Below are 23,978 nucleotides of genomic sequence, written 5' to 3'. Positions count from 1 at the left end.
TTTGCAGTCCCATGTGGTACATCCATGGCTGTCCCCCGTAGGCATTCACTTCAGACGAGACTGTAATGGCACACCCTCAGGAGCACCGATTTGTAGTGGCCCTCTCACTCTGGAGGAAAAGAAGGCATGTTGGACTGATGGACACAAAACCAGGAAGCCTAACTGTCTCCATCCCTCATGGGCTGCTCCTTAATCTGCTGCTACCCAGGGACAGAGAAGCAGAGTGGGCCATCTCCCTGCCTCACTCAGCAGACACCCCACACAGGGCAGGATGGAGCTGACTCACTGTGTCTTCTCGACGTCCTCGATGCCCTCAGGCAGGTGCACGTTCAGTGTCTCTGGGAGCAGGAAGGCCACGGAGCCACAGCACACCGCGACACCACAGTATGTCACCTCAGGCAGAGACCGCCACACGTCGTCCAGCAAAAACACGAGTGGGGCCAGAGCTCCTCCGATGCGTGCTACGAAGGAGGTGTATCCCATCCCATTCTGCCTGGAAAGGGAGGGCACCATGGTGGTGTAGACCACTACAAGAGAGAAACGGCTACTTTTTTTATATCAAATCTTGGGGAAAAAGTACAGGCCCTCTGCTCCTTCCCCCTGTATTTCTATACGTGACGAGGCTTCCCTCCCCACCCCCCCCAGGCTTTTCCACTGCTAGGGGTTTTTTCTAGGCTTTTTTTCCCCCCTCTTCATATGTTCATACAGTGATGATACTTCCCAAAGAGCAAGAATAGCTGCTGTGAGAAGCAGGTTTACTTACGATTATGAGACCGAAGTTGAAGTTCTGCACTAAAAATATCCACTCCAAAGCTGTTTCCACTTTGAATGTCAAAAACCCTGTGTATATTTTCTACCTGCCCCCCAATACATCCTCTCATCTGCCGAAAGCAAATCTACGTCCCGCTGTCTCCCAGGCACTTCCAGACAGGCGGCCAGCACAGGGATTCCTGTGAGCACCCTCGGTCCTGCTGTAGCTATAACCTAGGAGAACTTGGAGAGGTGCCCAAAAAGAGAACCTGGGACCGAATCCACTCATTAATTTGCAGTGAAAGGATGGCATTTTACACCTGAAGTAGGGATTGCAGGACCTGTTTGTGCATATACAGAAAAGGAATTGCAGAGAGAGAGAGGACTGTTGCCTTCACCTGTCAATGTCTTTCAGTGCATAGAAATGCAGACCTATCTGAGAAGAAAAGTAGCAGACCAATGTGCCCACTCTGGTTTAAATATGCATCAGTCCCCACATTCAACAGACTGGTGAAAGATAATTCAATCTACCAGCCTCAGAAATATCCCAAACTATGCCGCTACTAAATCTGAAGATCTTTTAAATAAGCTATCTTTTTCACCATGAAAGGCTAGATAATCCCTGCTTTAATATCATCTGTAAGCCAGAAGACTGTCCAACTTATGGTGGCACGTGTCCCTTATAAACTTGACATTTCAAATGATTTTTCTCTAGGTCTTATAACAGTTACTGGCGGATTCTCCCAGGGAATTACGACTTCACTAAGCACAGATTCCTTACTGAGTTCAAAAATCTTCCCACACAGAATGCCCATCACCTTTCAATATGTTTCTCTTTAGGTATAACCTGCCTGACATAACCTAGGCCAAAAATAGCTCTCTGCCCCTTTTTCATGACTATATGTAGTCCTTAGACCTTGCTACCTCTAGAGCTAAGGCACCAGCTCTGCAGCCTAGCTAACAGCATGTCCTGCTGTGCTGATGTCAAAGACCCGAGGGTGACACCCTGCAGAGGGTCGGGCTGCGCGCTCAGGCGAGCAGCATCTCTTACCTCAGTATGGTGGGGTAGAGCTCAGAGGTGTACAAGAAGACAGTAGTGAATGCAGATTCTGAGAAACCTTTGCCCATAATGGCTACTACAGAGCGCATGGAGGTGAAAGCTAGGAGGAAAGAAAAGACACTTATGCCAATGGTCTAAAAGTAGCCTCTAGAAAGAAGCTCGTTGTGGCCTCAAGGTAAAGTAGGGGAGAAGGTTAGAAGGTCCTACAAAGTCAGGAGCTACGTAGCCCTGGAGCTGCTGCCTCTGAAGCCTGGATGAGTAAATTTGGTGACAAACTATTAGCCCAAGTGGGAGTTGAACTGGTGAAAGGATGGATGGTCCCAGCATTTTCCACTGGACAATGTCTATAATAAGATGGCACTTAATCTGGCCATCACTGGACCCTGACTAGCTGCCTCACAGTGAGTGGAGAGCATCTGTCACCACCAGATATTAGAGCTGGCCCACATTAGCAACCTTGTCCCACTGTTACCCTTGTAGGTAGAAGGCATCTCTGAACAGAGTTTCCTGCAGGGAAGATCTCCCATTCTTCTTCTCTAGCAGTGCACTGAATGGAAGTCTCCTTTTTTAGGAAGTACCGCATATAGCAGAGGAGTGTCTCACACTTGGGAATGATGACGTTGGCTCCTATGCACAATCCGGCCAGTATGAGTGTCCATGCCTGACTCTGCCGTCGTCCAACTCGATTCACTAGCACGTACATGATCAGCTTAGCTGGAATCTCAATGATGCCAAAAACAAATTGGGAGAGATACATATTGAGCCCAAAACCAGTTAGGTTCAGGCTCATGCCATAATAAGAGAAGGCAACACCAAACCTGCAAGGAGCATGCGGAGATGGGAATTAGGGAAATTCAGCCAGGGAACTGTAGGACAAATCCTCTGTGCAAAGCGACACTGCTTACCACACAGCGCCAGAACAGAGAGAGATCTTCTGTAGGACTGGTGTCCTGAACAGGCTGATGTAGGAGTAATTCTCTCCTGACTTTTTCTCTGTTGTCATCTTTCTGAGGGCCTGAGAGAGGTGGAATGAAGGAAATAGTTCAGCTGCTGTACGTCTAGGATCCAGACATGGAGCCCTAGACAGGCTAGGGCTCATGCCCAACCCTGCTCCCACAGCATCTGGGGGACCAAGGTCTTAGCATTTGAGAGTCTGATTGCAGAATTGCGTTTTTTTAGAACTTAGCACAAGGTAAAGATTTCCAAACCAGTCTTACTTCTTGAGCTTTTGAACTGAAGATAGATGGCTATTTTCAGGGTGCTCCTTCCCCTTTATTGGAGCCAATCATCTAACCGGACATTTTCATTCCAACCCTTATACCTCTGAGGTCAAGCAAAAATGGATCCAGACCAGCAGGTGCCTGCCTGCTTTGCCCGACCCCTCACCCTTGCCACGTTGCTTTAAAATTGCTGGCAGAGCCATGACTGACTTGAGAGCAGTTCTTCAACCAGGTGAAAAAGTTGATTATGCCAACTGTTCATGACACCCAAATTCAGCACTGGGTTGCTATGGCTGACAACCTTCCAGTTAGACGTACACTATGTGCAAAGTCATTCCTCCAGCCAGAGATGGATTAGCCCTCAGATTTTTATCAGATGGATAACGCTACATACAATATCTCCTCAAGTGCAATATGAGGAGAAACACTATTAATGTGCATCTGCTGCCTGTTAGCACTGTACCAACACAGCAAACACGAAGCTGTGCAAGTTGCTCGTGAGCCTGCATGTTTTGTTCTCTGTTATAGGAGCGATGCCTCTGCCTTGTTCTTCCAGCCTGTGCTTCTCTCACTGGATATTTAGACCAGCATCCAGTACAGCGAGGCTTCTTGTCATGGCAGTGGTAAATGGAGAGACACTCCTCCTATCAAAGGGGGGGTCTCTGGCCTTACGTGAGCTAAGCTGATGCTTCCTCTTTAGGGATGGTTGTAACTCCTTTCCAGCATGGCTCGCTGTGGATCACAGCGCCCCACAGACCACACAGTAGGCTGAGAGTTGCTTCAGGTATCAAACAGAAGTAAAATAGAGAGAAAGAGAAAATGGGAGAAGAACACGTCTGGATCCTCAGGTTCTCACCTCTGGTGAGACAGCAAAGTCTTTCCTTCCGTTCATTCTTGCGCACCTAAGCAGATGCCTGTGAGCTTGTTTCACTTTGCCATTGGCTATGAGCCACCGGGCAGACTCTGGGACCCACCTGGTGGGAGGAGAGAAGACAATATTCCTGTTGGCATTTCATACTTTCCAACCCACATACATGACCCTTGTCAAACAGAGAAGGTCTTCTCTGTGGGACTTCAGCTGGAAATAACAACTTTATATACATATGTATATATGTATGTGTGTGTGTGTATATATATATATATATATATGTGAATCATATGATCTTTGATCAAAGCTTGGATTTTCTGAACTGATAAAAATTTCCAGTTCTAATAAATTAAAACTGGCCCCAAAGAGTTTATATTTTGAGATGCATGCTTTTTGGGACTCTTCAAAATTGTAGGATAGAAAAAAATGACTGCACAGGAAGAACTTAGTGAGCTCTTTGAGGTTATGTTTCATATTCATTTTGTTAATTAATATCATTATTTGTTTTTTTGCCGTAATTAAAGCCTTTTGCACAAGACAGTCAACTGTGATCTAAATCATTGTGGCTAGGACCACCAAGGAAGTAGCCATGCTAGTTAGCGAAGGACTTGGAGCGCTGCGTTGCTGCGAAGCTAGTCAGTGTCCTGAGAGGTCTCCTTAGCAGACCTGTGCTAGGTGGGGACCTGTGCCTCTTAATTTTCTAGCTGTTCCAGCAAAAGATCAAGCTATTGCCACAATTAGCACCTGCAGCTCATTAACTTTGGACTTCTTCCTGATCTTGCATCTGACTGCAATTTGTGGCTACACTGTGCTCTTTGTCCCAGAGCTTCCCAGGTCACAAGTGCAGCCCAGCTAGCCTAGAGGGGTGCATGGTGTTGTGTGTCCACATAGTGGCGAGTCTCAGAGAGGTAACAGTGGGAATACCCCGTGAGCAGGATGCATCTTGTTAGAGCAGCCCACACCTACTTCCTACCACCAAAGTCTGCCCCAAGAGAAGGGGAAAAAAAAAAGTACTACCACTGTTCCCACAGAGCCTTGCAGCTGAGCAACCTGCACAGTCAGTGGGAAGACTGTATCTCTCCTCGCTCTACCTCTCCTCTCTCTTCATATTTTTGGCTCTACACCTAGGTCCATTGGTTATATCAAGACATGGTGAGGGCTTAATCTTTCCTGGCACTCCGTCAGAGATCTTTGATAAGGTGGACCACACATTGCTTGCAGTGGAGACATCCAACTTCTGATGTTTTTTAAGGTAGAGGAGGAATGTGAAGGAACCTAAGCTGCTGCTGCTGCTCCCCTGGTTGCTGCTTTGCAGTTTCCAGGCGAAAACAGATGGGTGTCTCTAAGGACAGAACTTTAAACCTTGAAGGAATATGAGAGGTCTCCTGAAGCCATATAGTCGTCAAAATCTGTCATTTGCAGTATGGGACCGCTGCAAAGTTTTCAGTCGCATAACTTATACCCCAAATCCACCTGGATAGATACAAAGAATGCAAGACAGCATTTTGCACCCATTGCCACGATCTCCAGAGTATAATATTATGTCCTGCGGTTGTCTAACGTCTCGACCACATTATAACAGTGTCAACAATATCCCCAGAACGTGCTAAATCAGATTTTGAATCCATACTTCAGAGACTTATAATTTTGCTGCAATCATTACCCTTTTGGGTACTTGAATTTTGATCATACTGCAGTATAACTTCTTGAATAATTGCTCTCCATAAAAGGCATTAACAAATGAGAAAAAAAAGTCATATCATAGTCTATCATAGGAAGGGTAGGTCCAAATGTATCTACAAATTGCAGCATTTCCCAGGATTTAATTTTTTACAGTTGGTTGTCCTAGAAAAAACAAAACAACTCCACCCCTCAAAGTTAGCAGAACACCCATTTTAGCTGTGTTGGACTTGATCAGTGAAATATCAGGTGTTATTCTCTGCCAGAAAACCTTCATCACCAAGGGGAAAAAAAATGCACCTATTGAGCTATTAGGTAACAACAGCATCAGTTTGTATCCCAAAATTTTTGTATCACAAAAATTGTTTGTGTTGTTAGTAATAGATCTGTGCCGCTCTTTCATCCTTTGCTTCATTCTATTGGCCATATAAACAAGCAAACCATAGTCTCCAGAAGTCCCTTTGCTAGCAGCTGAAAGGCATCTTGGCATTTGGATATCACTCCTCCTACTAAACTATTAAGCATGAAATTCTGGGGGTCTATATGTCTAACTACCAGGATTTATTCCACCTGGTTTCCAGCTACAATGCCATGTCACCCCAAGAGACGTGTCTGTGACTTCTGCAATGTGGTCCAGTACCACACTGATGCCCAAGATGAACTAAACAGCAACCCTGAGGTTGGAGACCCAAATCTTAAGGTCCTCAGTGGAACAGTTGTGGGAATATCTGCTTGCTTATTTGAACACTGGACTTTTACCCACCCAGGAAATGGGGCTGCTTATGCAAAGGACCATTTTAGGTCATCTAATAAGTTAATCCAATACACTTCATACAACAATAACACTATCCGTGAATTGACTCTCTGTTTTAGTCCATGTCATTTCATTAAAAAGAGGAGGAGGAAAAGGAGTTTCTTTGATTAAAAGAACCATCTCCCCTTAGAGATGGGAGGCATTTCTTAGATAAAGCTACAGATAGGAAACACCCTGCAGAAAACCAATACATTTCATGAGTAAGGATGGATACACAGCTGAGAAATCTCTCTGCACCTTGCACAGCCTATGCACCTGACCTGGCCTGCAAATGCCACTGGCTCACATGGAAAAATTGGTACCAAAGGTGTGTCCCCCCCCACCCTGAGGTGGGGGACGGGAGATAGCTAAATTATTTGCCTTGAAACCCCCAGGGATTAATGCCCCCAGGGATGTCCCCCTGGCCTGGGATGCCTGGTCTCACACCAGGGATCTCCTCACTTGCTCTGAGCCATCTCAGACAGTGCTTTCAGTACCAAATCCTGCTCTTTCACGCAGCATCCCACTGTCCCCCAAATGCCTGGTCTCAGCTCCACTCCTGCATCCTCCTCCTCATCCCCAAAGCCATGGTGTGACCATGGCTCCTGGTCAGGAGGGACAAAAACCTGGGCCACTCCAGCTTTCAAGAGGTGCTGTGCCTGGAAAAAAAAAAATCACATCCCGCTCCCATCCCCACCAGCCCAGCAGGCTGCAGCTAGTTGCACTCACCACAGGCAGATGATGCTCGGGAAACAAGGTCCAGTTACAGCAACTAGTAGCCAGCGCCAGTCCCGCACCAAGTATGCTAACATGGCCAGCAGCATGTTCCCGATGCTCCAGAAGATGCTAGTCAGGATCCCAGAGAGGGTGCGATGCTGCACGTCCACCCACTCCATCCCTGCAACAGCATGACAGCGTTCAGCTGGGACAGATAGGATTTCTCCAGGAAAAGGTCTACAGGGCTTTGTAACATGGGCAAAGCAAGGCAATTTCCCTGGTCTTTTTCTCCGGGAGAGTTCCACTGCTTGGCTGATGTTTGCCGCATTTAAAAAGCCCATGCAAAATGGTTAGCTTCTGGCAAAGCTGTAAGCAACTAAAATACAGCCTTAAACAAAGAAATACTGGATAAAATAGTAAGAATCACAGTGCTAAAAACACCTTATGTGATAATTTGAATGGCTTTAAACAGAATAAAGTATCTTCTCCAGCAGATTCAATTTCCCCCCTCGTTGTTTAGTTATATCTTGCCTGCACAGTTTCCCATTTCTCTGCTCACTCGTTATTCCGCATTAGAGAAATACATTAAGATGAACTGACCTACCTGTGGAATCTACCCAGAGAAGATACTAATACACATGTAAAGCCAGAAGAAACGGTGGTCTCCTTGTTTGCGTGCATGAACTAAAAGCTAGCTTTCCTCCAAACGTTTGATCATCTGGCTACAACCTCTAACAATCAGAAACATCCTTCCCAAGCTCCACTTTGCCTTGTAGCCCTGTGGCCCAGAGTGCCACCTGCTAGAAATAGGCCTCAACCTTTAGAACAATAATCAGCCATAGCAGGCCTTGAGATTTGTCAGACCTTGCATGGACTTGTTCAGTTTTGAGCCCATTTTAGCTTGATTTTTTGCTATATCTGCAAAAATTCTGGAAATTTTTGCTGCATCTGTAAGCTGCTCTAGGATCCAATGATTCTTGCCTAGCATGTTCTAACTGTATCAGCAAAGTCATCCAGTGGTCTGGTGCCTGTTGGGCACCCTGAGGTTTGGAGCTTCTTTTAGTTTGTTTATAGTATTACCTAACTTATTTTAGCTTTGGTTTTGCTTAACTTTGCATGAGTTTTGTGATTCTCTCCCCTCCCTTTTGAAAAGTACAGATTTGGAGCACACAAAAACAACTCCAAGCAAAGCCAAGACTGGGAAGGAAAAAACACCCCAGAAGCAACATACCACCCTCCTCCTGCTGAAGACATGGGCATGCTGATGAGTTGCCTCAAAAATGTACTTGAAGGGTGAGAACTCAGTATCAGAGACAAAGGGCGGGCACTTTTGTCTATGTTTTTATTGTATTACTAATAATCCTTAACAGAAATTGGCTAATACAGATTACAAGTGTTAATGTTGCAGCAGAACTAATAGTAAGCAGTTGATTATATCTTGATTAGACTGCGAAGCACTAGAGTAACAGTAAATACTAATTCTTGGATCCTCGTGTAGGGGTGTTCTTTTGGTTGCTTGTGGTGAAATCACCTACGTAACAATCTCCAAACTCCTGTTCCTACTTGTTTTGTCCCTACCTACCCATCCACCACCCACCAAACATCTCCCTGTGCAATCAGGCACCCCCATGCTTACTTACCCAAAGGCAATATGATAAGGGAGATGCCGCTCAGGGCCACACCAGTGAGGGTCCGTGTGATAGCCAGCATGCTATAGGAGGTGGAGGCGGCACTTAGCATCCCAAACATGCCCGAGCACACCAGCGACACCAGGAGCATAGCTTTCCGGCCGTACCTGCCACAAGTACGGACTGGGTTACAGCGGCTGGAAACCTGTCCCAGGAGCAAGGTTTGAAACAGGGCAAAGCAGAGACTCAGGGAGGCCGATAAAAACATCACCTGCTTTGCAAAGAGCACAAGATGCAGCACAATGGCCTGGAGAGGAGGAAGCTGCTCTGGATACAGCCTGTGCCACAGTGGTGCAACCCTGTGCAGAGGGGCAACCTGCCTTGTCGTGAGCACCAGGCATGAGGCTCTCCCGAGGGAGCTGCAGCAGCATTGATCAAAAGAACCGACATACTGGGCTCCCCTGGCAATGCCACTGTCAAACGCACAATGTCAGCTTGAAAACCCATGCCATTGGCACACCCCACTCCCTCCAGCGGCTGTCCCCACACCCAGCTCTGCTTCTCAGCTCAACATCCCCTCCTCTTGGGGTCCCTTCAGGAGGGATCACTATCCTTGTGCCCAAGGAGGGAGAGGAGAAAAACATGACACTTTTGCCCTAGTCCCAAAAGGGAAAACAATGACTCTGAAGGAAAAGAAAAGGAAACCATTTGTCAGCCCCGCTGTGCAAATAGCCCTGCTCTCCCAAGGGACCTATGAAGAACCTTCCAGGAGGTCATTTACTAAGGGTTTCAGAAGTGATACGACCATCCGGCCCCTGACGCAGAGTCCCTTTCAGATGTAGTGTGAAGAAATATAGAAAATCAAATACTCACTGTAAATTTATTTTTATACACACATGAATGTGCATATATGTGCTCTACACAACCCATGAAAATCTAAAACCAAAACCGAGCACAGCATTGAGGTTTGAGTGAAGATTGTGACAAACTAAAGCCATCAGAGCCTTTGTGAGAAGGCAATCAGAGGAACGCCATCGTACCCAGAAATCATCCAAGAGTAGGAGAGGATCTGCTGATGAACATGAGCATTGCATATGAGGAAAGCTTAGGTTCAAATCGGACTAGTAAATGACCCTGTCAAGAGGTAGTGTTCAGTCACAGGGACTGAAATTGTGGCCCAGTTCTGGCTTTAGGGCTCTCTCAATGGCCACTGGAGAAGTACAGTAGCGAGGACCAGTACTCCATGTGGGTAAGTGATATGGTGGAACATAATGTCACAATAACATTGTTAAAAACAATCAGATTACTTCATGCAGCAGCTAGTTAAGCAGTCTCCTGGAGAAGGAACAGCTCTTGGATTGGGCCTGAGCAGTTTGCTGGATCTACTTTGAAACATACACAGAGTCGGTTCACAAAAGTCACCATAATGCTCCTGGGTTGGAGCAGCAAACACTTGGTAACCCACCAACATCGTATCTGGCTTCCAATAGGGTAACTACCTGAAAAAGTAGCTACATTTTTTTTAAAATGGATTTTTTTTGAAAAATACATTAAGGAGGATGTCAAAACATAAAATGCCCCACAGGTGCAAGGCAGCTATTTATGGACTCATTTTTAGAGTCTTTCGGCAGATGTATGCCACCTGGCAGGGAAACCAGAGGGAAAGTAGAAGGATTGAACTGCAAGCAGCTGAAATAGTCTTCAAAGAGAGAGAGGGAAGAGCCCATCCACTGAAAGATTAAATGTAAAAAAAAAAAAAAAAAAGGCAAATCACACAGGTATAACAATAAATAAGAAGTTATTTTCATAAATATCAGTCTGGAAGTCTGCCAGAGAGTTGTACAGCCAATAGACAAGCTACAAAAGGACTGTTTGGAAAAGAGAAGGCAAGAGCAGAAGTTATTATTTTTCAGAGATATATGTTCACACTAAGGATACTTGGAGAGGTTACCAGGGTAAAATTTGTCAGCAGATATGTCCAAATCCATGCGTTTGTAGAAGTTTAGAACAAATAAGAAAGAAAACTGTAACAAAATGCCACGACCAGATGGTTTTCACCCCAGGGCACTAGAAAATTAAAGGATAAACTGTCTGAATTACTACCTTCAATGAAGTGGACTCTCTGAGTGCCTCTCTAATATAGAAAAGGAAGGTTGCTAATGGGACATCAGCTTATAAGAGGTCTTAGAGATGTGGGGCACATCTGAGGTTTAATAGATCTGGCACTGATGCTGATAAAATGGGTGAAAATTATGTTAAGAATTAGAATTCATATATATATGGGTAAGCAAATAGCAAAGGAGTCAGCATGGCTTCTGCAGGGAATACCCATAAGGAGAAGTCAAGGATGTGACAAGCAAGATGCAACTGATTCAGAATGCTCAAGACTTCCAGAAACAGTCAAAGTCATCTCCCACACCACAGGGGAAAAACTAAGCTGCCACAGGAGAAGAGAGGCCTTTGCATGACTAAATAATATATTAAAAGCTAGATCATAGGATTAAATGGTCACTATTGACAGTTGAAGAACCCTCTAACCATTTCTGGCCCTCCATCTCAAATGGGTACTGTATGGCTGGAGGAAGCAAACACAGGCAAAATCAAAGGCAGGCGAGGGAAGACTATGAAGAGCAAGCATGGAGAGAAAATAGAAGTGAGGTCTGCATGGGTTCTGGAGGAGGTGGGTGGCAGCGATAGCTGGATGTTTCTGGAGTGTTGTGGCAAACTAACAATGTGCTTAACCTGTTAGTTTGCCTGATGTTGCTCAGCTCTTTAGCTCTCTCTCTTTCTGAGGACTTTCTCATTCCCACCACTGTCAGCCCCACACACCTTCCCTGCCACTGTTGAAACAAATACTGAGCTTGCCCTGCCACCCAGTGCCCCAGCAAAGCATATTGGGAGAGAGGGGAAATCAAGGTACAAACATACGTAAATGTGGGGCTTGTAGGAGTTTTGGCCTCAATCCCAAATCATGAGTCCATGGAGAAAACAAATGTAAACAAGACAAAGCCTTCCCACTTGATTCAGGAAGGGGAATGCCAGATTTATCCTTTGTGCGCTGCTCCTGCTGCCATTAGGAGGCTGCAGGTCTCTCCTGATGTGACCTGCTCTCCCTTGGGCACTGTGACCAAGTAGCTCGGCTAGTCAGTGCACAGTCAGCTCTGCTCCAGGTCACTCATGAGGGCACAGATGCCTATGAAACCCTCTTTAGCAGACTGAAGGGTTAAGTGGAAGCCAAGGCATAACTTGGTCTGCTTTGTTACCTTCTGCAGATTTTCTCCAGTTCTACTATATCCTTTTGAGATCAGGATGAGGATGAAGGGGAATCAAAATTGCACTCGGTATTCATGATGTGGGGCCACCTTGGATTTACATGTTGTGTCACCAGTGATGTTCTCTTCAATTTTCTATTCCTTTCCTAGCAATTCTTGAATTTTATTTGCTTGCCCAGCCACTACTCATTTCTGAGCTGATAGTTGCCTGGAACTGTCTATTAAAACCCCATATCCTGAGCAGTTATGGTCAGCTCAGGAACCTTTGTTTTAAACATGGATTAGGATTATTTCTCTTTATTTTACCCTAACCTACTTTGAAATTGTCTTCTATTTCCCACCTAGTCACAGAACCTGGTAAGGTCTTTCTGCAGTTCTCCACACTCAGACCTCATCTTTGCAAGCCTGGATAACTCCAAACATCTCCAAACCACACCATCTCCCCACTCACCCCTTTTCCAGATCATTTATGAATATGCTGAACAGCACATAAACCCAAGCATGGGTTCCCATGGACTTGCCACTAGTGACCTCTCTCCATTGTAAGAATGGAGCACTTCTACCTCCCCCTTTTTTCCTGATTTTTAATCAATTATTTAGCCATGCAGTGGCCTTCCTTCTCATCTTAGGACAGCCTAGCTTCTTTAAGCTAAAGGTAAGGAAACTTCTTGAAATCCAAGTAGATGTACCTCCTCTGTTCACACACCTGTTTGAAGCTTCAAAGAAATCCAATTTATTTTTAAGACATCAATCTTTTGCATAAAAAGCCACCAATTCTTCACCAGCATATCATATCTATCCATGTGCCCACTGATTTTGTTTTCCAGAACAGTTTTACTGATTTGCCCAGTACAGATACATGTCAGGCTACTTGGCTGATAGCTCCCTAGATCTGTCTTGGGGACCATTATAAAAACTGGCTATGTGATGCATTCCCAGTCCTCTGCTACCACTATGCCAGCTTTTTCATCCTGAAGGCTCTGTAGGACTCCAGGACAACTACTCCCCGGGCCTAGCAGTTTACTATTATTCACTATTTTCTCCAAGCCTTCTTCTACCAGTACATTTTAAGATGGGTCTTCTAATGAGAAGGCTCCAACTCAAACACCCACCTCTACATCTTCTCCCACTGAGCACAAATTCAGGGAATTTGTGTCCTCTACTATAGCCTTATTATTTCTCAGGTGCTCCTTTTAAGACTTGATCATTTACTCCCCCTCATAAACCATTTGAGAAACAGTTTATTCTTCATTTGTATGCCTTTTGCTCTGGCAGAGACTTTTCTGCCTTATTTTGTCCTGCTGCTTTTCCTGACTCTGAATTTCTTTCCCTCCTACTGTGCTATAAAGCCTTTTTAGATACAAAGCTGAGGCACGTACTTTGAAAACCAGCCAGATGTCTTAGGTGCTTGTAGAAGAGTACTGATATATGCAGAGACATGGATGTAACAGCTTCCATCCTCAGCACTAAGTCTCTGGTGCACCCTGTCATGAGGCTGGTTCACTTCTGTGACGTGGTGGTCTTGCAGCCTGCCCCCCACAAGTGTTCTTCTAAGGAACTAGGTGGTTGCCTGTGCAGGAAACTCAGACACTAAATAATGAATACTGTGGAGTGAACAGCACATCCTGACTGTACATTTGCTCTACATATTCTCTGGTACCTTTCCTAGTTCTGCTGTTTGGAGAAAACATAACTCCAAAATCAAAAAAAACCCAAAACAACAACTAGTTTCTTAATTTATACCCTTTGAGTTGCTTGACTCTTCTTTATCCTATCACATTTTAACATTCAATCAGACCAATTAGATTTGCTCTCATTTTCCTCACTGGGATGCTACCCCAGCTCTTCCCAGAGGGATGCCACCCTGCTTATGACACCCTCCCTGACCCTGCTTCTCTAGGAAAGAGGTAGTTTTTGCTTTGAGACTTTCAGACATGGCACATGTTTGCTCCGAGCCCCTTATCTGGGTGTCCTTAAGGAATTTCCATATGACTTTCAAAGTCTTAACTCTTTCAGCAGCTTGTTTTGGCTTTGCTTTAACTGCTTTCTCTATTTTAGGCAGGTCTCCTTTTTTGAACTCTAAGACAGTGGCTTTTTGTTTTTGCAACAATGCTGACCACAACCTTGTTATCACTGCTGCAGAGTATCTTACTCCATGCTGAGGCCAGAGTTGCTTCTCTAGTGGGCTCCCAATGGGCTGCTCCACAAAGCAGGTAGGGATGGCACCTAACATTTAGTCTGTGTTGCTTCTCAATATGCCTTTAATCCAGTTTTCACTGGAGGGACTGAATCCTCCCTTCACAACTGTTTTCTGCTTTCGTTGCCTCTCCAATCGCCTTCCTCAGGTCACCAGTTTGTGAAACTGAAGTCCAGAGCTGGGGACAGAAGGGGAACAGCCTGAAAAGGGTCAAACCTGTCTGAAAGGTATCCGAAGATCACAGCCCCCACTGTAACACCAATGAAGAAGAAGGTTGCAGTTGCTTGATTCAGTCCACGCTGCTCACACACCAGGTCCCACTGAAACACAAGGTCAAAAAGACTTACTGCCCAATTCAGCCTCTGTCACCTTCCCTTCAACAATCACCTGCCTTGCAGCTTTTATCAGCCAAACTTGACTGTGTGAAAGGTAGGACTCTGAACTAAACTGCACATATGACACTGCCAGAGTCCTGAAAAAATGTAAAGCTGCAGCTCACAAAACTCAGAGGTCTGAGTTATTTAGCCCTGTCACGAGTCTCTGCGGACACTTGTGGGTATCAGAAAGCTCTCCCAGGTACCACTCATCATGAAGAGGTCCCTTTTTCCTCTCCTGACCCTTGTGAGGGCTGTTCTCAGCTTGCCCTGCTGCGCTTCTCTGCTGGTTCCCTCTCTCATGCTCTGGATGCTCCAGGGCTTGCCCTGGTGAGATGGGCTTTGGTAGGGTGACATGTTGCAGTGAGCTGTGTCACAGCCTCTGTTAGGGGATGCCTTGTTGATACCCAGTGACCGCTGTTTTTACCAGTTTCCTTTGAAGTTCTCTGTGCTGAGAGGGAAGAAGGCAGAGGAATCACACCAAATAGTTGTTCCTGACATGCACTTATTGATTCCCATCCACCTCCTCCTCCCCGAGAGAAGGGTCTAGACATTTTTCTTCAATAGATTAATGAGCATCATCCTACTTCCTTGGAGATGCAAGCGTCATTAATCATTGCAGTACTCCCTGGTCAAGCTGCAGAGCTGGTTTTCTCTATGTGCCTAATCTGGCAAAACTTAAGCTAACCATCCACCCAGCCTTAGTCTCTGTGACAAAGCCAGCCAGAATTTGAGCAACCTTTTTTGCTGCAAAAGCAGAAGACTCCAGAGGAAGCCTCAGCCCCTTGGACCCCACCTGAGGCCACTGAGTGCAGTGTCATGGGGCATTGCACTAAGCACCTGTGCTACTGAACACCTCTCCCCTGCGAGGGCACTTTGCCCCTTTCTCCCTTATACAGGGCAGAAATGGGATGCAGACCTGCTGCACATCTAACCCACACCTCACTGCCTGTCAAACCTGGGGAAGGTCAGGTGGTAGAGAGGAGACACCAGCTCTAGCTTAAGGTTTGGCCTTGGTCTCACTAAGACAGGAAACTATCTCAAAGTAGCAGCACTCCTGCTCTCATTTCCAACCCAGCTATGCTCCTTTGACTGAATTGTCCTCGTCAAGATCCCCTGTGCTTTGGCCACCTTCTAAGGAAGGGAAGTTTACAGACTGCAGGTGAAGTATTAAGAGTATTAACACCCAGAGGTATCACTGTCAGACAGCCCTAGCTTGGTGGTTAACATTTGACAGGCAGGCACCTGGGGCAGGCTCAAGGTTACAGCTAGCCAGCATGCTGGGTCTCAGAGGGAGGCCCCTGGAGAGAGTGTTTTTTGGCTGACAGTAAAGATATCTCTTGTAACTAGAGTGATAGTCTCCTAAACCTGGGAAACATCTTCCAGGAGGACAAGGAAACCGTGAGTTGGAGGCTTTGCACAGATGGCCCTGACGTAGCAAAGCCTGCACTCTGCTCCAGCTCCCTAAACAGCATCTGGTGGGCCTGATGCTGTCTGGCCCACATCTGCATGGTGGGTCTGCATGCTGCTAGGCTTCACTGTCCGTGCTTTCTCACCCATGTCAGCTCCATCCAGACTCCTACCATGGGACCTGCCACATGGCTGCTGACCCCCCTCTGCTGGCTGTCCTAATGGACAAGGACAGAGCTGGTACTTGGCAGGGTGATGTCCTCATTGTCTCCAGGTGCTTGTCCCCACTCTGGGGGGTACCCTCTGGCAGCTGCTTCTTCCCTACCTCCTTGTTCTGGAAGCATTGTCCTCACCTCACCATAATCAGTGGCCAAACCTACTTCTTTTGGTCTGTGATCTAGAAATCTTGTCTTTTGACCCCCTGCATCCTACTTTGTCCACCCTCCTTGATGCCCCCTTTCTCACCTCCTGCACTCGGTGCCATTTGTCCCTTTTCATTTTGCCCATCCCTCCCTGCCAGCCCCATGCTCACTGGCTGCTTCACCCCCAGGGCTCCCCTCCAAGAACCAGCACTCCCCAAGCAGCCATGGGACAGCACTGTGAGCAGATGCTGTCCCCTGTCACAGAGGAAGCCACTTACCCCTCTGTCCTGCTTGTCCTCCTAGCTATGGGCATAACCAGACAAATGGGGAACACCAAAGCTATACCAAGGAGACAGAGCTAAAGCAGACAAAAGGTAAGAGGCATGGCAATCCTAGGGAGAAGAGAGGGAATTGGGGAAGAGATGTGGCCAAGGGAATAAGAGTTACAAAAGTCTTTGAGGAAAAAAAAAAATCAGAAGAGTCATGAGCTCAAATGAAATCCTTATGGGGTACAATCATGTGTCTTGGGCCACGTGGCATTTGCAGAAAATCCCATGGCACCCTCTGTCCCATTCTTTCTCAGTCACTGGGAAAATAGAGATGCTCATAATGAGAAACATTGGGTTCCAATTCTCAGCTTCGGAGAGCTTCCCCATCCCAGGTCATCTTCTCTAAAGAGGTCATTTCAAATGATAAATAAAATACAAAGATTCCCCTCTGATTCTGTGCATCTAGGAGATAGCTCTCCTCCTGCTCCCCAAAACACTGAGCTAATTTCATTTTCAGCTAGATCACAGGCAAGGAATTACCTGGGTGGCTGTGGTGGAGGTAAACTGCGAGTGGTCATAGACCCATCCATGCTTGCAGTCCTCAATGAGAGAGTCATTTTCTGGTTGCAGAGAGGAATTGAGCAGTAGCAGGTAAAACTGAGGCTGCGAGAACATCTCACAGGACCTGAAGGTGCCATCAGGCTCCCGGGGGATGCTGATGAGTAGAAGCTCCTCTGTGGTGAGGTTCACAAATGCCTCCTGGTGTGGAATTGCACAGTGATGAGAGGGGGTAGCAGCAAGAAAGTTGTGCAGCAGGAAATGCATGGGAAGGTTGATTCTTGGGAAGCAGAGGAGAAACAAAATCAAGATCTGGAATCTGCCAAAGCCACCGGTTTCCAGCAAGAGATCTTCAAATTTCATCTTTTCTGTGGAGTTTGCTTATTCAAAGCAGCTAAGTAGCAAGGAGCAGCAACATGAGCTTGAAAAGTGGTCTCTGTTCTTGGAGCTCAACTTCATATGGCTTTTCATACAGCCACTTCCTCGGACTTTGAGACCTTGCTGAAAGGTTGATATCCCCACAGTGACACTCTTGATTTGGGGTAGAGCCAAAGAAATCATCCTGAGTGCACAAAGCACATCCATTTCAAGTGGACTCAGCAGAAGGCACCTTTTTTTTTTTTTTTTAAGAGATCTTTTTTTAGAAACTTCCTGTTTTCGTTTTTGAGAAGGAGTCCCACATTAGGAAAAAAGGCTATGGGAAGAGTACTGTCAAAACACTATTATTTCTGGTGTGGGGTTACCACACACCACCTACAGCCTCAGGTGCTGTGACAAGCTTTGTCTCATATGAGCTGATGACTGGCTGTCTGAGCTGGATGGTGAAATGAGTCCACAGGAGAGTGGCAGAAAACCATTGCGTCGGGATGCCCAAGGGCACCAGAACCTGGTTGCTGTGCATCAAATGCATTTCCTGAGGTTTTAGGATGGCTTGTGTCAAATCATGACCTGGGAGCAAGGAGTCTGGCAAGGGCAAGAGAGTGCCCAGAAGAGAAGGTGGATGGGAGAGACGAGTCTCTGGAAGGAGATGTGCTCTGCAAACTAATAGGAGAGCCCAAGGAGTGAGAGATCTGCAGCCCTGACTGAGACACAGGCACTGCTGCCACCACTGCCCCTCAGGCCTTGCACTCCAATTCTTCCACTGCCCTTTTCAGTAAAGGGGTTCCAGGAGACAGGTCTTTAATTTCAATTTCAACTCATCTTGTGTTCTTAACTGATCAAATGGGCTCTTTATTCAGCCAGGGCCACTGCAGAACAGGATTGGATTGTGCATCCGAGACCGACTAGCAGTTGGAAGAGCCTGTCATCTAAGGTGGAAGCTGATGAACAGCATCTGCCACATGTGACAGTTGTTTTACACGTCACACAACCAGAGATGGCATCAGAACTGACTCAGCTTGATTGACACAAATACAGTTCAAAGAAGTCCCCAGTCCACGGGCCTGAAACAAAAGACCAACCAAAAAAAAAAAAAATCAGTGAAGTAGCAGTCCTGGGGTACTTGGAGCTGCTGAAATTGCCAGGAGCTGCACAACCCTTTTCATAGCCAGCAGAGACCTGGCTGGAGGATCACTAACACTTCAGAACAAGATAGACAACTCCCTGCCCCACACTAGGTAAGCTCAGGAAAAAGAATGAGATCAGGGCAGGCAAAACCAGGAGCAGTGGGATAAAAGGCTCTACCCTGACCCCTGTCAGGAGACTGCAGGACTCGAGGTCCCTTTCTGAACCCTCTCACCCCATCCAGATACAAGACATGGGCAAACTCCTCCTGCAACGAGTGCTCTAGATAGGCTGGACCCATTGGACAGTCCCTGGGGATAATGCTCCCCAGACCATCACATCCTGGTTTTGTCGGGGAAGCAGAGCAACATGCAGCAAGCAGGGGCAGCACCCCATTGTTCTCCATCTCAAGACTATATAACCGCTTTGCAGGGTGCAGGCCAAGTAGCACAGTAGAGATGAGGATGACCAAGAAAGCTGCTCTTAAGACCTCTTGTTGCAGCTGAATGGCCAGGCTGAGCATCACCTAGACATCAAGTGTTGCAAAGGTGGAAAGTGCTCTGAGCAGGAGAGCATCATGGGCTCATGCTTACAAGGCAACGGAAGCCATGCTGTGACCTTGGGAGGTCTTTGCTCTTTTCAGCTGCATTCCTGGCCATCCACGTTTAACTAACACATTACCCCAGTCTGTGCAATGAACAATTCCCGGTGCTCTTCCCGGAATGAGTGGCGGGGAAGGAAGCCATCAGACACAGTGCCTCCAGAGTTATAGTTTAAGCTGAACTAAAGGGCAAATTGCTTTTCTTCACCACTACTCTAAGAGCAAGGAATAAAAATGCCAACTGATTCTCCTTTACATATTTAAGCTGCAAAGCAGCTCTAGCCTACCCATCAGAAATGTGGTTTAGTTCAATGCCCAGCCACTCCTGGGGCTGTGATTCATACTGCAATAGCTCAAAGTTTGTTAGTTGATTGCAATATTTCTCCAGCCCAGATGTATTAATTTCACTAAACTAGTTAAATGGAATTCATTTAACACTTCATTTAACTAGTTACCAGATTTAGTTAATGACCAACATGTGCAAACAGTGTGACTCACTATGCCCTTCCACTTGACTAATTAAACTCAGGACCTGACTAACTGCCTTGACTTGCCTGGCTACAGTGACAGCAGGCTGACCCCCTGGCTGCTATTTTCACATATAGAACTGGAAAGAATTGGCTTTTTACTTCACATACATACAATTTTCTCCTACAATCTTTCTTTCCCTTTTCAGAATGCCAACTATTGTTAAGGAAGATTATTAGATGACCCAGCCACTAATGTGTTGGCTCTTGTTTCCAGCTGTAGTTTTGTAACATCCGTTTACAGAGCTGTAATAGACAAAAGTACTTGATTTGCTCCTATAGCAAGTAGAGCTGCACTACAGGCACCTTGTCTGATCCTCACTGCCTTTTCTAGTTGACATCAGTAACCTGCCTGGGAAGAGTTCTGTTCTTCTGGACTTTCAACTGCTGTTTGATCCTTAATTCTCCATAGTTTCTTGAGAAGCCTTTTTATTGTCTTTAACATACTCCCTTTGTTACTTGGTGTAGACTATCTAAACAGCAGCTGCAGAAGTTGCAGCGATTATTTCATCTCTTTTCCCCATAAAAGTTAGCCCTTTTGCTAGTACCAAAGGTTGGTTTTAAGGAAAACTTTCATGAAAAGATTAGAGCTTTCACTCCAATTTTCCTAGCCACTTTAGGAAAACACTACTAAGAAATCCTGACTGCCCTGTGTCACCCAGGGATCACACACCTGACATGAGATGAGACGAATGTAACCACCTTAACCTGACCAACATGGCTCCAGACTGGAGAGAGATTTGGCTTCTCAGAAGTTATGGAGAGAAGGGGTAACTAACATTATATCTAGAGGTGGAACAGGAACCACTCAGCTAGAGAGCTGTCACTGCAGACTAGCTGGAGGTCAGACCCGCGTGTTGTAGGTTGGTGCTTAAACTTCATTTTTCTCCTATGGGAAAGCTGCAGATTGTGAAGTTCCTTCTCCCTTCAGTTGTGCCTGACTACCATGCAAATACATTCAAGACATTGACAGCAAGGTAGTGTTTCCCTCAGAGCTGGACTTCTCTTGCTCTCAGAGGGCAGATATGTCCCCTTCTAATTCCAGGTCATTGCAGGCAAAGTTGCCTACAGGAAGACAGATGCACCGCACACTAGGAGTCCTTTTGCGCAAAGGCTGTTTGGACACTGAGGTCCTATGAAGTTGACCAAAGTCAAATGCAATGAACTCTCCTCAACATGCTCAAGGGATCAGTTTAGGGTGTGCTGTAGCACAGCATTGTGTCCAAACACTTTCAGTAGGATACATACACACAAGGTTTTCTAGGTCAGTTGGAGAAAGCCAAGGAGGGGCCAGAATGCTCCAGTGACTCAGTAGCTTCATCGTCCTGAAGATCTTTGGTGTTAGGAGAAAGACTTTGTACCGTTCTTCCTTGGTGTCACATTAACAAGATTACTCTATATTATTTGCTGTTCTCTTGGGCAGACACTTTAACTAGTTACACAAACAATTAACAGCTAGTTTGCAAGTAATTTTTTTTTTTTTTTGCCAAAGCATCTTTTCCAGCTATCAGAAATACTAACGTTGCTCCTGCTTTAACGTGAGGCTACACAAGCAAGCCACTTTCACATCTGCCATGCTTGACTGTGGGTCTGCAGCCAGAGCCAGCATGCCATCTCCTCCCTAGACAGACCCAGCAGACCCCTTTCATGATCCTTTCTAGAGTCATTTCATAGAACCGTTTTACTCTCTTTTCATCCTCACCAGTGCTGTTGGGAAGGGCTGCTCTAGCAGGGCAAAGATTCAGCCCAGTCTATCAGACAGGGAGAAATCTCTTTTCTCAGGTTTTAGTTAGAGAAGGGCAAACCCAAACCACCCTTGACCCAGGGAAAGGGAGGTCCGGGCAAGAACAAGCATTCTCAGGGGTGAAAAACTCCACAGTTAAATTATTGGCATTTGAAGAGGATAATCTTACATAAAGCAGAACATTGCTGGAGTTTAAGACACTCACCTACTAAGTCAAGGAGCAGACAAGCAGGGCAGCTCCACAGCGTGAGGAGCTAAGGAGGACCCCACCATACTCATGCTCTCACCAATGGACACAGTCCCAGAGGGTCCAAACACAGTGGGCAGAGCTGGGTGCTGGCAGCAGGGTCCTTTGACAGCCCCGGCAAGGAACAAACCAGCCCCAGGGTCCATCCAAGGAGCCCAGCTGCAGCAGGAGATAAGGCTACAACATAGACCCAAGGTCCATCCAGGTGACAGAGCTGGAAACAAGCAGCCCCTACCACACAACTCAGATAAGGAGCAGGGCCCCAGGCCTGGGCTGAAATAGGCACCTGGCCCGTGGGGTGGGTGGGAGGTGCACGGGTGGAGGGCCCAGGTGAGGCTGTTCAGGGCAGTTAAGGGCCATTAGTGCCCTCAGCTTAAACCATACAAAACAGATTTGTTTTTTTTACAGCAAAAAGCCATATAACACTGCCTGGGAAGCTTGGGGCAGGTCGAGGGGGCTTTCGTACTGTCTGGAACACTATTTTTGGAAAGTGTGCACAGATAGCAAAGGTGTGAGTGTGAAAGCAGGTACATTACACTCCTACGCTTTCTTCTCCTGAAATAGGGGCTAGAAGTGACTGGTTGCTGAGGGTGATTTGTAGCTACTGGGTGGGCAAAGCAAGGTCTAACGTTCAACCTGCCGGCGTTTCTCTGCCCACCTGGCTGTTCCCATGTCATATCCCAGCACCTCCACGGCTCTGCTCTGCCCAGCCTTCCCCTTCCCCACCATTCCCAGCCAGTTCCTCCCCAAAAGGGGGAAAGAAAAACTGCAGGGTGTCAAGAGGAAGAGAGCAGCCTGAAGGCGCTTTCCTCCTCCTCCTGCTTGGACCAAGAGGCAAGCTCTGTGCCCTTTTGAAGGCGTTTGTAACAGCTGAGCTGAACTTGTTCTGTGCCTCCTATCAGTGGCCTTATGGTTACTGTCGCAGAGCAACTCTTCAGCAGGAGCGTTTTGGACCGGATCTGGCAAACTGCTCAGGGATTTTTCCTCTTCTTCCAACAGGTTTTGGAAGTGGTCTTTTTTCACCAGCTCAGTGTCCTCCTGCTCACAAGATGTCCCCTTCAGCAGTCACTAGGGTTGTAGAGACAGTGCCTGGGCAGGGAAGATTGCAAATTGTACCATGCACAGCCCACCCATCTGCAGACACGCTCACTGACAGCACTCCTGCCTATAATCAGCCTTTATCTGAACAGACAGTTGGTGCTTTAGTCTGGGCCTCATCCAGCTGCCCTTTTTCATCATTTGTTGTTGAAATTAGAGAGAACGTGGTGGCCTCTCCCCGCTCATAGACAGACTCGCTTGGGCCTTGTCAGTCCACACATTCATGGGACTTGTGGTGGCGCCAGGTCCCATGGTGATGGCTCCACCTTGGCCAGTGTCCTCACTGCCAGCAGGGTTGCTTGGTTGGTTTGTTTTCAAGGTAGGGCGAACTCCTCCGCCACTATCGTGCCCTGCACTTTCAGCCCAGCCTCCAGGGCGAGGAGTCACAGAGGCGGCCTCTCCTCGGGCAGCTGAGTAACCGCTGTCAGCTGTTACATCCAGGAATATGTGCAGCCTGCCTTACCATCAGGATTTGTGAAAGCCTTCCAAACACAATTTTTTTTTTTAACTAGAACTTCTGTCTCCCACGCGCTTGGATAATGGCCACACAGTCATTATTTGGAAATTGTCAGGATATGCTCTGCCCCAGACTATCCTCCTCTGCCGTCCCTTGATTTCCATCCCTTTGAAACCCTCATGTGGTTAGTTGTAAATGAATGTCACTCGCTAAGGCTGGAAAGGGAATTTCCTGTAGCTCGGCAGAGAAATCCAGTACATGGAGCTAAACGTGGAATATGCTAGAGTTGATAATATTGACATTATCACATGTACAGGAACATGGGCATAGCCAGACGCAAGGTGCTCCCACGGGCAGTAGAAGAGTGGTGTAAACAGGGACACATCGCACACGTGATGGGGGGAGGTTGAGCGCTTTGTGGCTGGAGCGTGCGTGGGCTCAAGGGCACCTGGAAATTACAGCTGCTTGGCGGAGATCTTCAGTTAACGCCCAGCTCGCCTTAACTGCCAGACTGCCTCAATCAAAGAAGACTGGAAAGATGATTGTAGCATTAAGTTAGAGGTTCACGTCCCGTTTCATGGGGACAGGTTGCATAAATGTCAGCACCTGTCTTGGGCTTGGTCCCAGTCTCTCACACCGCAGA

The 23,978-nt window shown here is 46.7% G+C and overlaps 1 protein-coding gene across 1 annotated transcript; it reads right to left on the bottom strand.

Annotated features, from left to right (window-relative positions):
• Positions 1 to 17,623, bottom strand: SLC22A7 (solute carrier family 22 member 7). The gene is made up of 10 exons (XM_009673139.2): positions 17,141 to 17,623; positions 14,402 to 14,505; positions 8,729 to 8,883; positions 7,101 to 7,269; positions 3,887 to 4,004; positions 2,716 to 2,825; positions 2,414 to 2,628; positions 1,802 to 1,910; positions 287 to 493; positions 1 to 109 (listed from the first exon to the last, which is right to left on the bottom strand). The coding sequence occupies exons 1-10, from the start codon at positions 17,519 to 17,521 to the stop codon at positions 46 to 48; spliced, it is 1,632 nt and encodes a 543-aa protein (XP_009671434.2). The 5' UTR covers positions 17,522 to 17,623; the 3' UTR covers positions 1 to 45.
• Positions 17,624 to 23,978: the final 6,355 nt, after the last annotated feature.

Source organism: Struthio camelus, chromosome 3 (genome assembly GCF_040807025.1).
Source record: "Struthio camelus isolate bStrCam1 chromosome 3, bStrCam1.hap1, whole genome shotgun sequence".
Taxonomy (NCBI): Eukaryota; Metazoa; Chordata; class Aves; order Struthioniformes; family Struthionidae; genus Struthio; species Struthio camelus.
Note: the sequence above shows the minus strand (reverse complement) of the source record. Positions and strands in the feature narration are given on the sequence as shown.

What these genes read in the sequence shown, in the direction of transcription:
- SLC22A7 (XM_009673139.2), bottom strand. Translation starts at nt 17,521, where the DNA reads ATGAAATTTGAAGATCTCTTGCTGGAAACCGGTGGCTTTGGCAGATTC. An exon ending in CCGAGCATCATCTGCCTGTG is followed by an intron (nt 4,005 to 7,100) that starts GTGAGTGCAACT and finishes TCCTCCCACCAG; the next exon opens with GTGGGTCCCAGAGTCTGCCC. An exon ending in GAGGACGTCGAGAAGACACA is followed by an intron (nt 110 to 286) that starts GTGAGTCAGCTC and finishes CTTTTCCTCCAG; the next exon opens with AGTGAGAGGGCCACTACAAA.